Source organism: Camelina sativa, chromosome 15 (genome assembly GCF_000633955.1).
Source record: "Camelina sativa cultivar DH55 chromosome 15, Cs, whole genome shotgun sequence".
In the NCBI taxonomy this organism is placed as follows: Eukaryota; Viridiplantae; Streptophyta; class Magnoliopsida; order Brassicales; family Brassicaceae; genus Camelina; species Camelina sativa.
The window spans coordinates 21,798,377-21,815,159 of NC_025699.1; the positions used below are offsets into that span (position 1 = coordinate 21,798,377).

The 16,783-nt window shown below is 35.7% G+C and overlaps 4 protein-coding genes across 5 annotated transcripts in view; all 4 read right to left on the reverse strand.

The window, feature by feature from the left end:
• The window catches only part of LOC104747298 (dynamin-related protein 3B), a 10,365-nt gene extending 6,696 nt beyond the window's left edge, over nucleotides 1–3,669 (reverse strand). For both annotated transcript variants that reach the window (XM_019237267.1, XM_019237268.1), the window contains exons 1-11: nucleotides 3,175–3,669; nucleotides 2,791–3,073; nucleotides 2,658–2,686; nucleotides 2,442–2,543; nucleotides 2,151–2,219; nucleotides 1,932–1,991; nucleotides 1,422–1,535; nucleotides 1,097–1,145; nucleotides 890–999; nucleotides 216–308; nucleotides 5–97 (exon numbers count right to left, since the gene is read on the reverse strand). In XM_019237267.1, the coding sequence (XP_019092812.1) occupies nucleotides 5–97; nucleotides 216–308; nucleotides 890–999; nucleotides 1,097–1,145; nucleotides 1,422–1,535; nucleotides 1,932–1,991; nucleotides 2,151–2,219; nucleotides 2,442–2,543; nucleotides 2,658–2,686; nucleotides 2,791–3,073; nucleotides 3,175–3,546 (1,374 nt within the window). In that variant the 5' untranslated portion in view covers nucleotides 3,547–3,669. The remainder of the gene's footprint in view (nucleotides 1–4; nucleotides 98–215; nucleotides 309–889; nucleotides 1,000–1,096; nucleotides 1,146–1,421; nucleotides 1,536–1,931; nucleotides 1,992–2,150; nucleotides 2,220–2,441; nucleotides 2,544–2,657; nucleotides 2,687–2,790; nucleotides 3,074–3,174) is intronic.
• LOC104748663 (glycine-rich RNA-binding protein GRP2A-like) lies at nucleotides 8,727–9,192 on the reverse strand (the record flags this gene model as incomplete). Its single annotated transcript, XM_019237107.1, has 2 exons — nucleotides 9,029–9,192; nucleotides 8,727–8,948 (listed from the first exon to the last, which is right to left on the reverse strand). Coding segments are annotated over exons 1-2 (336 nt in total), but the record flags the coding sequence as incomplete, so codon positions are not given.
• LOC109129143 (uncharacterized mitochondrial protein AtMg00810-like) lies at nucleotides 10,142–11,305 on the reverse strand. Its single transcript, XM_019236786.1, has 2 exons — nucleotides 10,883–11,305; nucleotides 10,142–10,819 (listed from the first exon to the last, which is right to left on the reverse strand). Exons 1-2 carry the CDS (start codon nucleotides 11,303–11,305, stop codon nucleotides 10,142–10,144), a joined length of 1,101 nt encoding a protein of 366 aa, XP_019092331.1.
• Nucleotides 11,534–12,352, reverse strand: LOC104748665. The gene is made up of 2 exons (XM_010470270.1): nucleotides 12,142–12,352; nucleotides 11,534–12,069 (listed from the first exon to the last, which is right to left on the reverse strand). Exons 1-2 carry the CDS (start codon nucleotides 12,350–12,352, stop codon nucleotides 11,534–11,536), a joined length of 747 nt encoding a protein of 248 aa, XP_010468572.1.

Consider the following 16,783-nt stretch of genomic DNA (forward strand, 5'->3'; position numbering starts at 1 on the left):
ACACCTTTATTAGCTCATCATAAATGAACCTAGCACACTGAAGGCTGGGATCTAATAAACGGGATATTTGCCTCCTGACAAGAACTTCAAATGGAACCTATGCAGAAGAGAATGAAAACAAGAGATACTTATCAGAGTAGCTAAAAAGTAGAAAGCTCAAGCAATTTAAGTATGTGGAAAGTACTGATAAGCAGGACTTGGGGATAAAGACCTACATCTGGAACAAATAATGCAGATCTGGGACCAGTTGCATTTTGTATTGCAGTCCGAATATCCTCATCTGTTAAGTCTTCACACGGATCAACCTCCTTCAGAAGCAAAGTGATGAAAACAAATAGGTTAAGTTCTAAAATCCGTACCAAGTAGCACTAAGCCACTGACAAAATTAGTAGCTACAGAAATGTAAAAGATCACTATATAGCAGAGATATAGATCAATTTCAAGCGATAGCAGATCAGATGCTTCGAAAGATGCAGGGAATTGAACAAACACAAAACACTGATTATTTTTCTAACTGAAGTAACTTTACTCGTAAAAAACTGCATACATGGCACGCTTCCAAGAGCTTAAAACCTGAAACGAACTGTCTGCCTTCTAGGTCAATAATCACACTAATTATACTAAGATATCCACACAGAATTAATGGTTTACGAATCAATTAATTATCTTATAAATAGAAAGTCACCCATACGTGTATATGTTTTATGTCGATAGCAACAAAATGAACCTCCAATTGAAGACCACAAGTAATACCCTAAATTAAATTAAATTATGATGACATCACCTAACTAAGATATAGCTTAATGCACAAACTTGGAACAACAAAACAAAAGGCATCTAATAACTGAGATGAGGATCGAGGGAAAACTAGAAAAATGTACAAACAAACCTCTAAGCTCTTTACAAAGACTGATTGGAAGATGTAGAGAATTCTTGCTCCACCGGAAAGCTCAGATGTAGACATTTCTTTACTTTTCCCTTCCAGGGTTGAGGAGTATGCTGTTATGAAGAATTAAACCGTGATAAGGACCAATACCAACCTAAGAAACTAACATTTGTCGCCTAAACAGAAAGAGAACCCATCTTCAGATATTACCTTCACAGTATTTTGTAAGAAAACTGAGGAGAAGAGCTCCTTGACCACCCTACGAATTTCAAAACAATACACACCCAGAGAATGCTATAAGTTAAATAGCCACAGTGATAAACTTATATGTTTAAATGACATATTATGAGGCAAGTATATATTAGAAGCAAATGTAACTGGAAAGCATTTCTAGCTACAAAATAAGAAATGTCTAGTAATTGTGCCAGACACCTTTCTCTACATATCTGAACACGTTCAAACACTAACTATATAAATTATTCATATCTCGTTCTACTCAAAAATAAGTAGCTAAAACTGGCTGAAAAACACATACCCTGGACTCTCTTATATCCCCATAGCTCTCATACTCCTTTGCTGTAGCAAACAATGCACTGTTGATACGCGACTTTAAAGTAGGAAGCATTGCCTTGATGTGTTGGACAAGGATCTGCAAAAAAATGGAAAAGGGACTAGCTCCCATTAGACAGCTTCTAATATTACAGATAACAGAAACCTATGGAAAGCCATCTCTAGAAAAGGAGAATTTAATTCACAGAAAGAGCATCCACCATATGAAAATGAAATCAACAACCATAATGAGCATATGTTGCCGATTTTTCTTATACAGTGAGGAGAAGCAACATAGTATCCTAAAGTTCCTAACTCCTTCTATATGATATGGCACAATCAGACTACGTATGGTTAGGAAACATGATATAAAAGCCAATTTACTGTCAATTAGAAAAACGAGACCTAGAAAGTGTATCTCTTATGGAGCTTGTGTCTTGACCGCATAATAAGATAATCATAACAAGGAAATTTGAAGATCGACTGCAGATAATACCTGATTTAATTTCTTTGCTAGTTGAGGAACACCCAAACGATCAGTGAGACCGCTGTAAGCCTGTTTAGTTAGAAAAAAAAAAAAAAATCTATATAATATAAGCAAAAGTAAATAATTAGGTGTCCGATTTTCAGCAGTGGACAGCTATACCAATAATCCCGTATCAGAACAGTCAAAGTAACACTGAGAAATCAAATAGAAAGAATGAAGCAGCCTTACAGGACGACTAAGAAAGAACTTTTCCTCTGCAATAAGAGCATCCTTGATGCTACGGTTCATCAAAATATCCTGTTAAGGAAATCAATACCCAAATAAATTCTTTTGTTGGGTAAAGTGCAGAGGCGACGGATAGTATAATTTGGTAACAACGAACACATATTAATTAAAGGTAAAATATATAAGGTAAAAGAGGAGTCGACGAGGTATAATGATAGCACAAAATAAGCTCATTATGATAGAACAACAACAATATGCATCATATTGTAAATGTTTTATGAAAACAGGGTTTACCTCCTGACTACGATTTACAACTCCCACATATCCAAGTCGAAGAGGAATTGTTTTTCCAAGAAGGTGATTCCGAGCATCAGTACCTCTGTCCATAATATCCAACTGAATCATAGAGAAAATAGAGCAGCCATGAGAAATAGAGTAGTTTGCCATCACAGCTAAGTCTTAAAAAACAAGAAACTTTCAGAAGCAAATATATGAAGAGAGAAACCACACCTTTGTGATTACACCAATGGTTCTATGACCTGAGGACAGTAAAATTGATATGCAAAAGCGAAAGGTGAATAATCCTGTATATCAAATGAAATGAATAAAATTCGCAATTGACTTGATGATGCAAAAAGCTTACCATCAGGATCAGCATTTCCAGCGATTTGCAAGGCGTCTGAGTTGGCTAAATCGGAATTAGCAGGGGTAACAGCAAGTATCAAGCAGCTAGGGTTCTTAATGTAAGACAAGATCATGGTTCTTATACGAGCTTCGATATCAGATGGCTGATCACCAACAGGAACCTTAGTGATACCAGGAAGATCGACAAGAGAGATATCCAAAACATTAGGGGAAGATATTTTCAAACGAATTGGATTATCTGATACACCTTTGTTCCCTCCTGATATTCTATTAGTCTCAGCCTACACAAAACAATTTAAACCATCATCAAAACTGATCTGTGACAAAGAAGCTACACCAACACTTGGAACAAGAGAATGAATGAATGAGAATATATATAAACCTCAATCTCACGGCGAATCTCGGAGAAATCATAGATACGTTTAGCAGGATTGTGGTGAAGAAACTCGCCCCACTCTTCATCGGATCCACCTTCGGAGCGAGGTTTCGTCTGAAGGAGCTGGAGAACGAGAGGTCGTCGCGTGCAGATATCATTACCGCGAGGAAGAAAATCACGGCCGACGAGTGCTTCGAGGACGCTGGATTTGCCGCTGCTTTGGCTCCCGACGACGGCTACTTGCGGGAGCTGGATCGTCGATTTGCTTCCTAGCTGAGCGAATATGTCTTGAAGCTTGTTCACAATCGGAATCACGGAGGAGCCTAGTGGCGTGACGGCGGAGGCCGAGGGCGACGGAGGAAGATCGTCTACGGACATTAAGTAGGATTTGGAAAAGAGGGCTTAGGGTTTTGAGAAGATTTGTTGCAAGAGAGGTTCGTGATGAAGAAGAAGAAGAAGAAACTCTTTTGAGAGTTAAAATCAGAGTTTAAATTGAATCTTTTTTAGGTTGGGTCAAATCTGTTTAGTGATATATCTCCGCAATTGTAAAAACATTAATATTTTCTATCGGTTTTTCTTAAATATTTTCAACTAAATTTAATTAATATTGGTTGTTTGGTCCCAAAAAAAAAAAACATTTAACATTGGTAATTTTTAGTATCAACAATACATACTTTGTATTCATCTTCTTAAGCGGAATGAGTATAATTTGAAGTGTTCAAATAGAAAATTTTCAAAAAAAAATTTTGAACAAAAGAAAATTTCATCTTAATATTAGTATTATTGACAAGGTGATTTGGTGTTGTAACACTTAACCACCCATAGAATCCCCTTTATAACAAAAGGAAAGTACGCAACATTATTTTGGTAGACTTTATAATTTTAATAAATAATTACAAATAGGTTATAAATAGGTTATAAATAAATTCATATATTAATTGTAACAAATAAAACTTTAATTGTAACCGAAAATCTTAAACGGGTTATTCCAAATTGATAGTTCAGGGATATTCCAAACTTTATTTTCGGAAGATCACGTATATGGTTCCAAATAACTAGAATCACAATATTACCAATTTATTTTCCATAATTTTATTGATAAACCACATCAATCAAAAAGTTATTAAAGGGATAAAAATATACTCTCAATCATAAAAAAGGAATCAAATCTCGCTAATTTAACAAGATTAATTGTGATCTTCGGGATCATATTCAAAAATTAAAAATTAAACTTTAATGCTAGATTAGGACATGTGCTAGAGCACGAGTTGAAATTCCTTTTATTTATATGATTGATTAATCATGATTTTTAGAATCGAATTTTATTCTAAAATTATAATATAAATAAAAAGAATTTCAATTCGTGCTCTAGCACGGGTCCTAATCTAGTATTCAATTAGGAAAATCATAACTAAATTTGTTAGTTAAAAATCTATCATGAATCACAAATCATCAATAATGTCCATGATAATCATATTGTATAATCCAACTGAACAAAGAGTATAAGGATATGGTGGTTGACATTAGTTCATGATCCTTTTATGATAGTTCATAAAGCATTGTACGTGATCTCAAGCTAATTACAATTTTCGAAAAAAAAGAATATGTAAATTTTCGAGGAAAACATACAAGCAAATCTCCAAGCTCTTAACAACGACTAAATAGTTCTATAAATTCAAATGTTGAACTACAAAATTATTAAATGATTCCAAATTAGTCAAGTAATTTATACATAACTAGGATATATCCCGTGCTTAAAGCACGGGTCAACATTTTTAAAAAAATTATAATATAATAATAAAAATTATTGTTTTTTAAAAAAATTATTTTGTTTGAGATAATATCTATTTTTAATTTTTATGTAAATCTATTAGTTTATTTGAATACTAATTATCTTAGAATATTATAGTATTTTATTTTTGACGTATTATTACAGTTTTATATTGTTTATTTGTTGTATTTGCATCATAGTTTGTGAAATATAAAATAGTAATTTTAATATTATAATTGTGAGTAAATAAAAATTATTAATTTATCATCTATATAAATTTAGTTTTACCAACCCGCCAATGTGGAAATTAAAACACACATTTTCATACATTGAGTAATATATCTTCGTTTTAAAAAAATCAAATCACAACATATGCAGAAAAAAATATGCATTTTATTAATTATAAGTATTATATGAAAGTTCTAAACAATTTGTAAATAAAATAAAATAAAGATGATAGGAGAATCATAATTTGAAATCTTAACAAAATCTCCGAATTTAGTTATTAAAAATAATTGTATTGTATACTTGGATATAAAATCTTAGTTTTTAAAATTCTGATTGGTTTATATATTTTTTAAAAAAAATAATTAGTAATTTCGTCCATAATTTATTAGAGAGAGAAAATATTTTTTTAGATTTTTTTTTAGATTTTTTAATATTTGATATGTGAGTATTTTTTATTTTTAATTTAATTATTTATTTAAATTAGTTAATTAAGCTTAATTAATTTAGTCTAATGGCAATTGAATGTAATTTTTTACACATTTTAAGGTTAGTTTCATATTTGTACTTCTCAATTAATATAGTAGGATGTTATTATTTCCAGATTTAAGATTTATTTTATGCAAGTCAATATTCCCTCCGTTTTATAAAGAGTGTCATTTTGACACATCTTCTTTGTTACAAAAAGAGTGTCATTTTATGTTTTCAATACAGTTTAAAAAATTTAATTCTCTTTTTTATTCCTATAATTCAAGCTAATTAATTAGAAAGAGAAAAAATTTAGTGCATTTATAAAGGGTAAAATAGAAATTTATATAATTTTCTTAATTTGTGTGAATTATGTCAAAATGACGCTCTTTGTGAAACAGAGTGAGTATCATTTTTTATTTTCTTAAAATGGCAAGTCAGAATCATTTCCTAATATATAAAAGAAAATTTAAGTGTTGAAAAAAAAAAAAGTTTAAGTTCTGCATATTTAATGTTTATGCCTCCATATGATACTTGGAGAATGGTGATGATAATGGTTACAATTTATTATTTCAAGATTTAATATATATTTTAATCATGTCAATATTTTTTCCATGTAATCTTATTATATAAAGTATGGTTTCAAAACTTACTAAATCATAAGATCGCGACATGTGTCAAAATTTTATTATGTTGTAGATTAGTAAAATAATAATTAAAAATTATATTAAATTATACAATTTTGTAATTTTAAAGAAAAATGAACCGTCTACGTTATATTGAATTCCTTGGCCTAATCTTAAAAAAAAAATTATCCTAAAAATTTTACAATAATTAAACTTATACAAAACAATCCTACGTTATATTGAATTATTTGGCATAATCTTAAAAGAAAAAGAATTTAAATATAAAAATATGTATTCTCTCAGATCTTTGTTATATATATAGAGAGGAATACGTCATTCCGATGAATCAAACTCAATTACAATTTTCAAACATGAGAACTACAGATGGAAACCAAAACTGTGAAAATAACGAAAAGTCAGCCAAGAAAAGGAATAGAACCATTATGAATAATGATCAGATTGTTATGATGGATAAGGCGCTTACTAATGAACCTCATATGCGACTGAAACTAGCTACACTTCAGGCATGGGTCGACAAAATAAATTAATGCGTAAGTATAAAACTTATATTCAGATTCACATACATATTTTTTTCATAATTGACTAATATTATTTAACAAAATATAGGAACTCCAGCTTACAACTATGCAGCTAAGAAAATGGTAACAACTTTTAATATATCTTGCAAGCGAATCTAACAGATATCTTATGCTTATTATATGTGTTTTTTCAATTAGATTTTGACATGTATAAACAAAAAAAAACAATTTATTAAGCATGTATATTATTATTAATCAATAAATAGTGAATAACAAATCTTTAAAAAATAACATAAGTTATGTCAAAGAATCATAATTTTTGAAACATAATAGGAACAGTTAATTAAGAAAATAACATTATTTTTTCAGAAGAAAATAACAGTATATCTACATAAAATTTACATGTTTATATCAAAAGCTTTAATCTTTGATTTTTTTTCTGATATAATTTTGCCGATTTGGGTCTTTTATTTGTGCGGGTTCTTCAGTGAAAGCTATTAGATGCAATGAAATGAAATTAAAATATATAAAGTCCGCTAAACTAAACGAGGATTGAGACCTGATAGAGGTTCCAAAAGTAATTCTACGGTTAGTAGCGTTATAAGTTTCAAAGGTTAGTCGGTGGTTGATGTATTTGGCAGCGATTTTGTAATTTGGGAAGTTGGAATGATAAACCGTTTTAAATTTGGTTTCAAACCTGATTTATGTGGTTTTCTATCGAATTTGGTTCGTAAACCGTTTAAATCCAAGTATATAGAGAAATATATGAGAACTTTTGATTCAGATAGAAATAAGTTAAGAACTTACGACAAGAATATTTGAGATGAGGTCATAGTTCTAAGTAGTTTTGGTACAATGCGATACTTCTGAGGAGTAAATAAGGCATCGATCCTTAACATGATTATGACATATATCATGTTTTGGATTGTTTATAAATTTTTTATTTTGTATATTTGAATTATCTAAGACTTTATATATATCATCATGATTATTATATTCAAATTTTTATTTTTATTATGTGATATTAGCTTTCTTTCAATTTCTCAACTTTAATTGGGTTGGTCATAAAATCATTATAATAGAGTAGATAATTTTCACCAGTTGTTCATCCAAAATATATTTGGAGTAAAAAAAATTAATGGTTAAAGAAATTATGTCACAATACAATTTTAGTAATTAGAATAACTATAATTATACCAAGCAACATAAAATTTGTTTAAAATACATTTTATAGGTGGTGATAAAGAGCATACTTTAACAATAAAATAATTTAGAGTTTAAGAGCATATTTTTAATGGTGAAAGATACAGTAAAATTGTATGTGGTTACTACATTATATGTTGCTTTGATGAATTCTTTGCATGTAAAATATTTTGTAATAAGTTGTGAAACGTTTTTGAAATTTGACAGTAATAATATTTTTAATGATGAGTATTTAGCAAAAGTTTTGGTAGGGGTATAATTTAGCTTTAGATTATTGTAATAATTGTTATAATATATTAAAAATATAAAAATATAAATAAGTGTATGAAGGTAAATACAAATATGATTTTGGTGGGGTATAATTTAGCTTTATATTATTGTAATAATTGTTATAATATATAAAAATATAAATAAGTGTATGAAGTTAAATACAAATATGATTTTTTCTATAACTAAAATTATTTATATATTTACTTCAAGAAATAAAATTTCTTTTTATATTTTTAAAAAATTGTTTAGGTTTTACAATTTTTTCTCTTCAACAATTTCAATACCCGCACATCGTGCATGCCCTTATCTAGTTGAAAAATAAAAGAGAGATTATATGAATAAACTTCTCATTTGTACTACTTTATTCAAAGCACCAACCTTCCATAAATATTGATTGATTATTACTGGTTACAAAGAGCCTTATTTCTCATATTTTATTTTTTAAACCCTTTTTGAACCACGACGACGACGACGCCTCCGAGATGAGTGAGACTCTTGCACATTAATGGTCTTTAACCCGAGGTTCTGACGGTTCATTCCCTTGATTGCATCCTTCATGCATTTCTCATCTTTGAAACTAACAAATCCATATACCTTTTTCGTTGTTATGGAGATCGGAAGCTCACATTCGTAGTCGTTTTCATAATCATAATAGTCATAATCTCTTTCGTAAACGACCTGCCAAGCAAAAAAAAAAAATTATAGATAAATCAAGAATTTTAATACCAATTCGGGAAAGGTGAAAAAGATTATCGAACATTAGAATCTATAACGTCGCCAAACTGAGAAAACGCATTCTCGAGATCTTTTTCGTCTGTGTCCGACTCCAGGTTGCCAACATAGCACGTGAATTCAACATCTGTGGAAGCCATTTGCTAAAGTGAGATGAAAAACAAGTGATGGTTTCTAAGTTTTAAGTAAACTAAAGAACATAACGATTGAGAGTGTGATGGGTAAGAAATAATTCAGTCAATTTATAGAAGAGGTGAGAGGTTTAATTCTTTAGATAATTTATGCATGTGGTGGTAAATGACTAAATGCTTTTTCTTTTTTTTTTTTGAAACAAGTGTCCGTTGTTGGAACTAGTTTTTAGTTTTTCCCAAGTGATATGATAGTGGAATGTGACCGGTTAAATTTTAATTGGTCATGGTCATTGAATTTGATTGTTTTCCAATGACAGTCAAAGGAAACCGTGAATTTTCCTAATTGTACTAGCTTTCGGGAATTTTGGATTTGAAATTGGGAAATGGGAAGCAAGACACGCATTAACCTAAGTATTTCACAAATCCCTAAAGTGAACTTTTTTGATGTGTCTAAAACAACTCAAGCAACGTAAACATAGATAATTTCTCACTTGAGATTTTATTTCATGAATTATGCAAATAGGAAGTTTTATTTTGTTATTTTTCCCATGATAATTAGTTGACTACTAGTTTATCATAGCGACTGGAAAAAAGAAGAAAGGACTATGCATAGGAAAATAATAGAAAAGCATTGAGAAAAAGAAAAAAAGAAAAAAAACAAAGGGTTCAATGAAATTGAATTGAGATCCAAAGGGAAAAGTAATTTGTTGGAGTTGGCTTTAGTTGTGGCTTTTGCGAAGTAGGCATTGCAAGAGATACCGAAGTTGGAATATCCTTCCACTGTTGTGTCACTGTCTTGATCTGAGTGAAAAAGTCCACTCCTGCTTTGCCTGCAACAATATTCCAAACTCGAGTATATAAGCCAAGAGAAAGAGAATTGAAATATTTTCTGAAGTTGTTGTTCTATTCATTCACATAGCTTTGCTATTTATACATACCGAGTTTATGATAGAGTCATATCTAAGTAAATATATTCTATACATATTCGAGTCTATCGTAATACCCCCGTCACGTTGGTGGTACGTAATGTCGAACGCCAAACGTGGACATCAGTCTTGCAAAGGTAAGTTCGGGCAATGCTTTGGTCAAGATCTCGGCCACCAGCTGGTCCTTTGTAGAAATGTGATGAGTTGTAATGAGCTTGGCCTGAACAACATCCTGAACTTGATGGCAGTCAGACTCAATGTGTTTGGTACGCTCATGGAAGACAAGATTAGCTGTAATGTAGATAACAGCTTGACTGTCACAATGAAGATCGATAGGGTGAGAATGAACAACACCCAACGTGCGCATAAGAGCCCTCAGCCATTTGATTTCCTTTAGAGTATAGGCCATGGCGCGGTATTCTGCTTCCGCAGAGGAAGAGGAGACCGTTTTCTGTTTCTTGGTTTTCCAAGAGATGGGTGAGTCACCCAAGTAAACGACGTAGGCGGAGAGAGACCGATAAGTTAAAGGACAACCGTTATAGTCGGAGTCACAATATGCACTGAGATGAAGCTCACTGTCAGAACGAAGAAATATACCTTGAGCAGGAGAACCTTTGAGATAGCGAACCAGACACAAGGCTGCTTCCCAATGATCAACGAGAGGGGCTTTCATAAACTGAAAAAGGATATGCACAGCGTAACTCAAGTCTGGTCTGGTGATGGTCAAGTAAATGAACCAGCCCACCAGATGGCGATACCGCTGCGGATTATCAAACAGAGGACTCTTACTCTTAGCAAGCTTGTGATTCAGCTAAATAGGAACCGGAGACGGTTTAGCACCTAAGAGACCAGTTTCAGAGAGAATGTCAAGAGCGTACTTACGTTGGGAGAGACAAAAACCATCCGGAACCCGAGAAACCTCAATACCGAGAAAATACTTAAGTTTACCCAAATCCTTCATATGAAAACGTTTGTTGACCTGAACTTTGAACTCGTTGATCGCTTGAAGATTATTTCCGGCAACAACAAAATCATCCACATACACCAAAACATGAAGGATTAGTGTCCCTCGTCGTAAGGAGAATAAAGAATAATCCTGATAGCTCTGAGTGAAGCCAAGTTCCCGAAGAGCAGTTGACAACTTCAAAAACCAACAGCGCGGAGCTTGTTTAAGGCCGTACAGAGACTTTCGAAGACGACAAACTTTGTTGGGATCCGCAGACTTGAACCCCGGAGGAAGTTTCATATACACCTCCTCATCCAGGTTACCATGTAAGAAGGCGTTGTGGAAGTCCGTTTTATGCACTTCCTAGTCCTTGGCATCCGTGACAGCTAAAAGAGACCGAACCGTGGTCATCTTAGCAACGGGAGCGAATGTTTCTTTAAAATCCGTACCTTCTTTTTGATGGTTCCCAATCACCACCAAACGAGCTTTGTAGCGCTCGAGAGTTCCGTCGGAGTTGAATTTCAACTTCTAGACCCATTTGCTGCTGATAGCTTTCTTCCCGGGAGGGAGATCAGTAACCTCCCATGTCTGATTAGCATCAAGAGCATCAATTTCCTTCTGCATAGCATCGCACCACTCCTTGATGAGAACCGCATCCTTAAAGTGCTTAGGTTCATTGCTGTCGAGAATCGCGGCAAGAAAGGCAATATGGTTTGCTGAAAAACCAGACTCATGTAAGCAATCAGCAATAGGATATAAAACCTTACCGGAGACCGTTGACGAGGATTCTTTGGTGGAGAGATCAGGCGAGAGAACGTGTGAGGGAGAGTGTACATTGCGAGTGACAACGTAATCCTTAAGCAACACAGACGGTTTCTTGGTACAAAGACCCTTGCCGAGAAGTTCAGGAAGACCCGGTGATGATGGTGACTCAACAAGAGGCATATGATCGATCTGTGGTGAATCTGATGACAACGAAGGAGTGGAGTCAATGTCACAAGAAGGAGCCAGAAACGGGGGATGCACTAGTTGTTTAGGTGTCGATGGTGTGGCATCCTCAGCAGCTGGCGGAGGGGCAATAGTAGGTGCGGGTTCAGGAACAATGTTGTTGACAGGAGGAAGAGTAGATAATCAACCTGACGGTACAGGGTCGGGGACGTTGGTAGGTGCATCAAGAAAAAGATCACCAGGGAGAGGACCTGATGGTACGACCGACGGTGTGTAGTTCTCAATCGTAGCAAAAGGAAACACGTCCTCCTGAAAACGCACATCTCTACATGTGAAAAACTGTTCTGTGTCGAGATCATACAGCCGCCAGGCTTTCTTACCAAATGGATAACCGACCATGATACACCTCCGACTGCGAGTTTCGAACTTGTCCTTGTCACGGAAGCGATGGTGAGCATAATATAGACAACCGAATACACGGATCATGGCATACAAAGGTGGCGAACCAAAAAGAATTTCATATGGTGTTTTACCCTTTAAAACTGATGATGGAGTCTGGTTGATAAGATGTGTAGCAGTGAGAATGTTCTCACCCCAAAACGTTGTTGGTAAGTGTGATTGAAAGAGACAAGCACGGGCCACATTAAGAATAAGACTGTGTTTGCGCTCTACCCGGCCGTTCTGCTGTGGAGTATCAACGCAGGAAGTTTGATGTATAATTCCTTGCTGTTAAAAATAGGACGTGAGACACATGAATTCAGTCTCATTATCACTGCGAAATGTCTTGACTTGTTTACCGAACTGCCTTTCAGACATTGCACAAAAAAAATTAATCAAAGCAGGAACATCGGATTTGGCTGTCATCAAATATGTCCAAACCGACCTGGAGTAGTCATCAACAAGTGTAAAGAATTGAAGGAAGAATTAGTGGAAATGTGAGTGCTCCACATGCATTGGACAACTCCACCGCCCAAATCTCTCTATAAATAAGCCTCTCCCTTCTCATTTTCGAACATCACACAAAAGGGGTAAGGAGAGAAAAATTGAGAGAGAAGGTGAGCGAGAGAAGAAAGAAAAAAAATGGGCGAGTTCGCAAGAGAGAAGAAGAGAGGGAGAAGGAGACTTTTTCGAGAGAGATCATCGGTAAAAGAAGGTGGTTTTCGATCGAAGAAGATCGAGATCGAGACGCGTTTTGCGATCGAAGAAGGTCGAGAGGATAAGTGGTTTGCAGTAAAGTGAAGCCGAGAAACGAAGTGGGTTGCGGATCCAGAACGGTCGAAGAAGCGGGGAGCTGTCGACGCGAAGTCTGTCTGATCGGGTGGTGCGGTGAAGTCCGGGAATCATCGACGCGTGAAAAAAGTGAGTCTGTGGTAAGCACGTAGTTGCGGTTTAAAGTTGATGCATGCATGCGTAAATGGGATGATTTGCATGCTAATAAATTGGACTCACTCGATAGTCGGTTAAAGAAGGAATTGGGTGAGATTTTAAGTAAATCAAAATTCTTAAAACGCGGTTTAAGAGTTGCATGCATGATCGAACCGAGAGGGTTCTGCGAGTATAAATTCTTGCTTAAAAGACGGTTTCATGCAAGAATAAATGAGTGAATATTTTGCATTTTATTGCATAATATTGGTTGAGGTTGATTGCATGCGTAAATTGGATTTAAGCGATTTAAATGGTTAAATCGAGTGAGCTTGCATGCGTAATTGGGATGAGAAGGATTTAAACAGTGTAAATCAATTGGATGGCATGCATGATGAAACGTGCTGCAAGAGTTGCTTAAGGTGGATTAATTTGGCTGCGTGCATGAAGTTTAATCATCGGTTACTTGAATTTCTATTCTTGTTACTTGATGATTAAGGTGGATTCTCTTGCTAGAAGTTTCTTTCGTGTTTATGCTTGATTTTCTTGCTTGAGACGTTGTTGGTATTTTAGCGAGTCTCTTGAATTTGTTTCTTGAGTATTAGCTAGAATAAGTGTGTCGATCTTCTGTTCCAACTGAGGTTGTCATGCATGAGTTCCCGACGACCACTCACGCGGGGACACTGTCACGGCTAGCTAGCTACTAGTGTGACCGCTACATGACGATGTAGCATGTTGTGGGCTCATGTTGGTAACCTTTGTGGTCTCGGCATGGAGCAGTGTTGGTGGAACGGAACAGAATTTCGAGGGCCCTTAGGTGAAAAGAGTCTAGATGATTTCAAGCGATCGATGTTGTATTCTAGATGATGTCGATCGGATGTTTGGAGAAGGAGTATAGGGAGTTTCGCGTGTCCCTCATGTATTTGAGATGGCCTTGAGAGGCGTGTATGAGTTAAAGTGTCTGAATTGTACGTTGGGAGTTATTTGGTGTTTATAGCGAGTATAGATCATCGAGATGAGTTGTATGGATCTAATCTCTCTCGCTTGTTTTGGTTTAAATTGCTTCCGCTACTGTTTTCGTTGCGTGGCTTTGATAACTTGTCAAGTTTGTTTACTTGCTTGTTTTCTTGTTGACGGGGTAGTCAGGTTGAGGGGAGGTAGAAACCCGTTTAAGAGAATGGGGTACCCAGACTCACTGAGTAATCTTAGATTACTCATGTTTTTATTGGTTGTGGTCTTGCAGGGAAGCCTAAGTGAGTGTAGAGCCAGAGCAAACGTTAGGGTACCGGATAGGGTTTTCTTGTGTTCTTTGTAAAACCCTATATTTTCTTAAACGAATAAGTGTAAAACTTTCCGACTATCTTTATATATATTACTTTGATAATTTATTTACGATGTAATATTTTGTTAAAGTAATATATATTCGGTTTTCAGGAAAGCATGACAAGTTGCAAATGATACTCGGCCTAGTCCGGGCTAACACAACGCACCAGGCCGCGAGGATTGCAAAGCCTAAGTAACCTCGGTTGTGGGTGGAGTTGTGCCTGGGAGGACCGGTCGGGAAGTCTGCAGCTTCCGTCCCTCGACCGGATCACCTTGGTGCAATTCTGCAAGTGGCGTCCTGTGGCTGTCTGATGGCCTTCGTGGTCCTAGGACGGTTCGGGGGCGTTACAATGGGTGTCCTAATCTACAATGCCACAAGGCCACTGAGGTAGAATCCACGGACGAAACTTTGTTGACACGCGCAGCGGACATACCGGTAAAATAGTACACTCCCTAACGTTCCAACCCTGCTCCAATCAAAGTCCTCGAAAAATGGTCCTGCAAAAAATACAAAGTGTCGGTGAAAATTGCGATAGAGCCAGTTTGTTTAAGCAATTTAGACACAGAGATTAATGTGCAGTCAAAATCCGGAACAAACAACACATCATCAATTAGATAGGCAGAGCTAAGCGGGAGAGAGCCACGCTTAGTAGCTCGAGAGAAAAGACCATCAGGAAACGTCACAGAGGACGAACGAATGTCAATGACATTAACCAAGAGAGAACAGTCTCCAGTCATGTGATGCGAAGCACCTGTATCAATTATGACATCAGTAAGATTGGTTTTACCCGACAATTTTTCTGAAGTGGTTGACGGACGTTGGCTTTGAAGCAAGCTGATTAGGTGAGCAATCTGGTATGTGCCGCTGTCGGATGTCGTTGCAACACGAGCGTTGCTAACCTGTCCTCTTCCACGACCTCTGGATGAACGGCCACCACGCTGAGTAGAACGGAAATCAATGTTCCCACGAACAGAGACATCATGAGTGTCGGAAGTGGAGGGACGAGTACCACCTTTTTGTTCAAAGTACCAATCTGGAAAACCATGGAGTTGGAAGCATTCAGAGACATCATGGCCTTGACGACGACAGTGGGTGCATGAAAGTGTGGAGCGATCACGAGTCCGAGAGCCAGAGACAGCGGCCACCTGGGAAGTAACCTCCGCTTGAACAGAGAAACCGATGCCCTCTGTTTTGTTCACTTCACGCAGAGTTGCAGCATTGATGTTTTGTTCCTCGCGAACAACACGAGAGTACGGTTGATTCAGAGACGGAAGAGGGTCTTGATTAGTGATAACAGAACGAATGTTGGTGAAGCGAGGAAGATCAAGGCCAAAAAGGAATTGATGAACTTTGTCGTCTTCACGATCCTTGGCGATATCAGGGGCTGCTGCGCAACAACAGACACGACTAGTGTTGTAGTTCTAGAGTTCTTCCCAAAGCTTCGAGAGACATCCGTAGTAAGCAAGAACCGATTGACCATTCTGTCTGCAAGCCGAGATTTCATCCTTCAGGACTTGCTTTCTCACACCATTCCCGTCAGAAAAACGATCATGGAGAGAAGTCCACAACATCAAAGAATTGGAGACAAACGACACAGTGGATCGGAGCTTTGGATCAATAGAGGCCGTATCCAGCCAACAATCATTGAGTTTGCAGCAAGCCACATACCCAACTCAGGTTCAGCAGCTGGTTTAGGAATTGTCCCATCGATGAAACCTATCTTCTGTTTTGCTTGAAGCGAGTTCTTCAACTCAGTTGACCATTCGGGATAATTGTCTTCTGTGAGGATGACAGAAGAGATCAAGGCACTTGGGTTATCAGATAATTTGAATCACATATCATCAAATTTAGTCTATGACAATCATATTGTATAATCCAATTGAACAAAGAGGTGGTTGACATTAGTTCATGATCCTTATGATGGTTCATAAAGCATTGTACATGATCTCAAGCTAATTACACTTTTCGAGAATAAAATATGTGAAATTTTCAAGAACAAAAAATACGAAAATATACAAGCAAATCTACATGCTCTTAACAAAGACTTAAGTTGTTCTATAAATCCAAATGTTGAATCCCAAATCAATCAAATTAGTCCATGATAATCATATTCAAATGTCAATATTATTCCATGTATTTGAAAA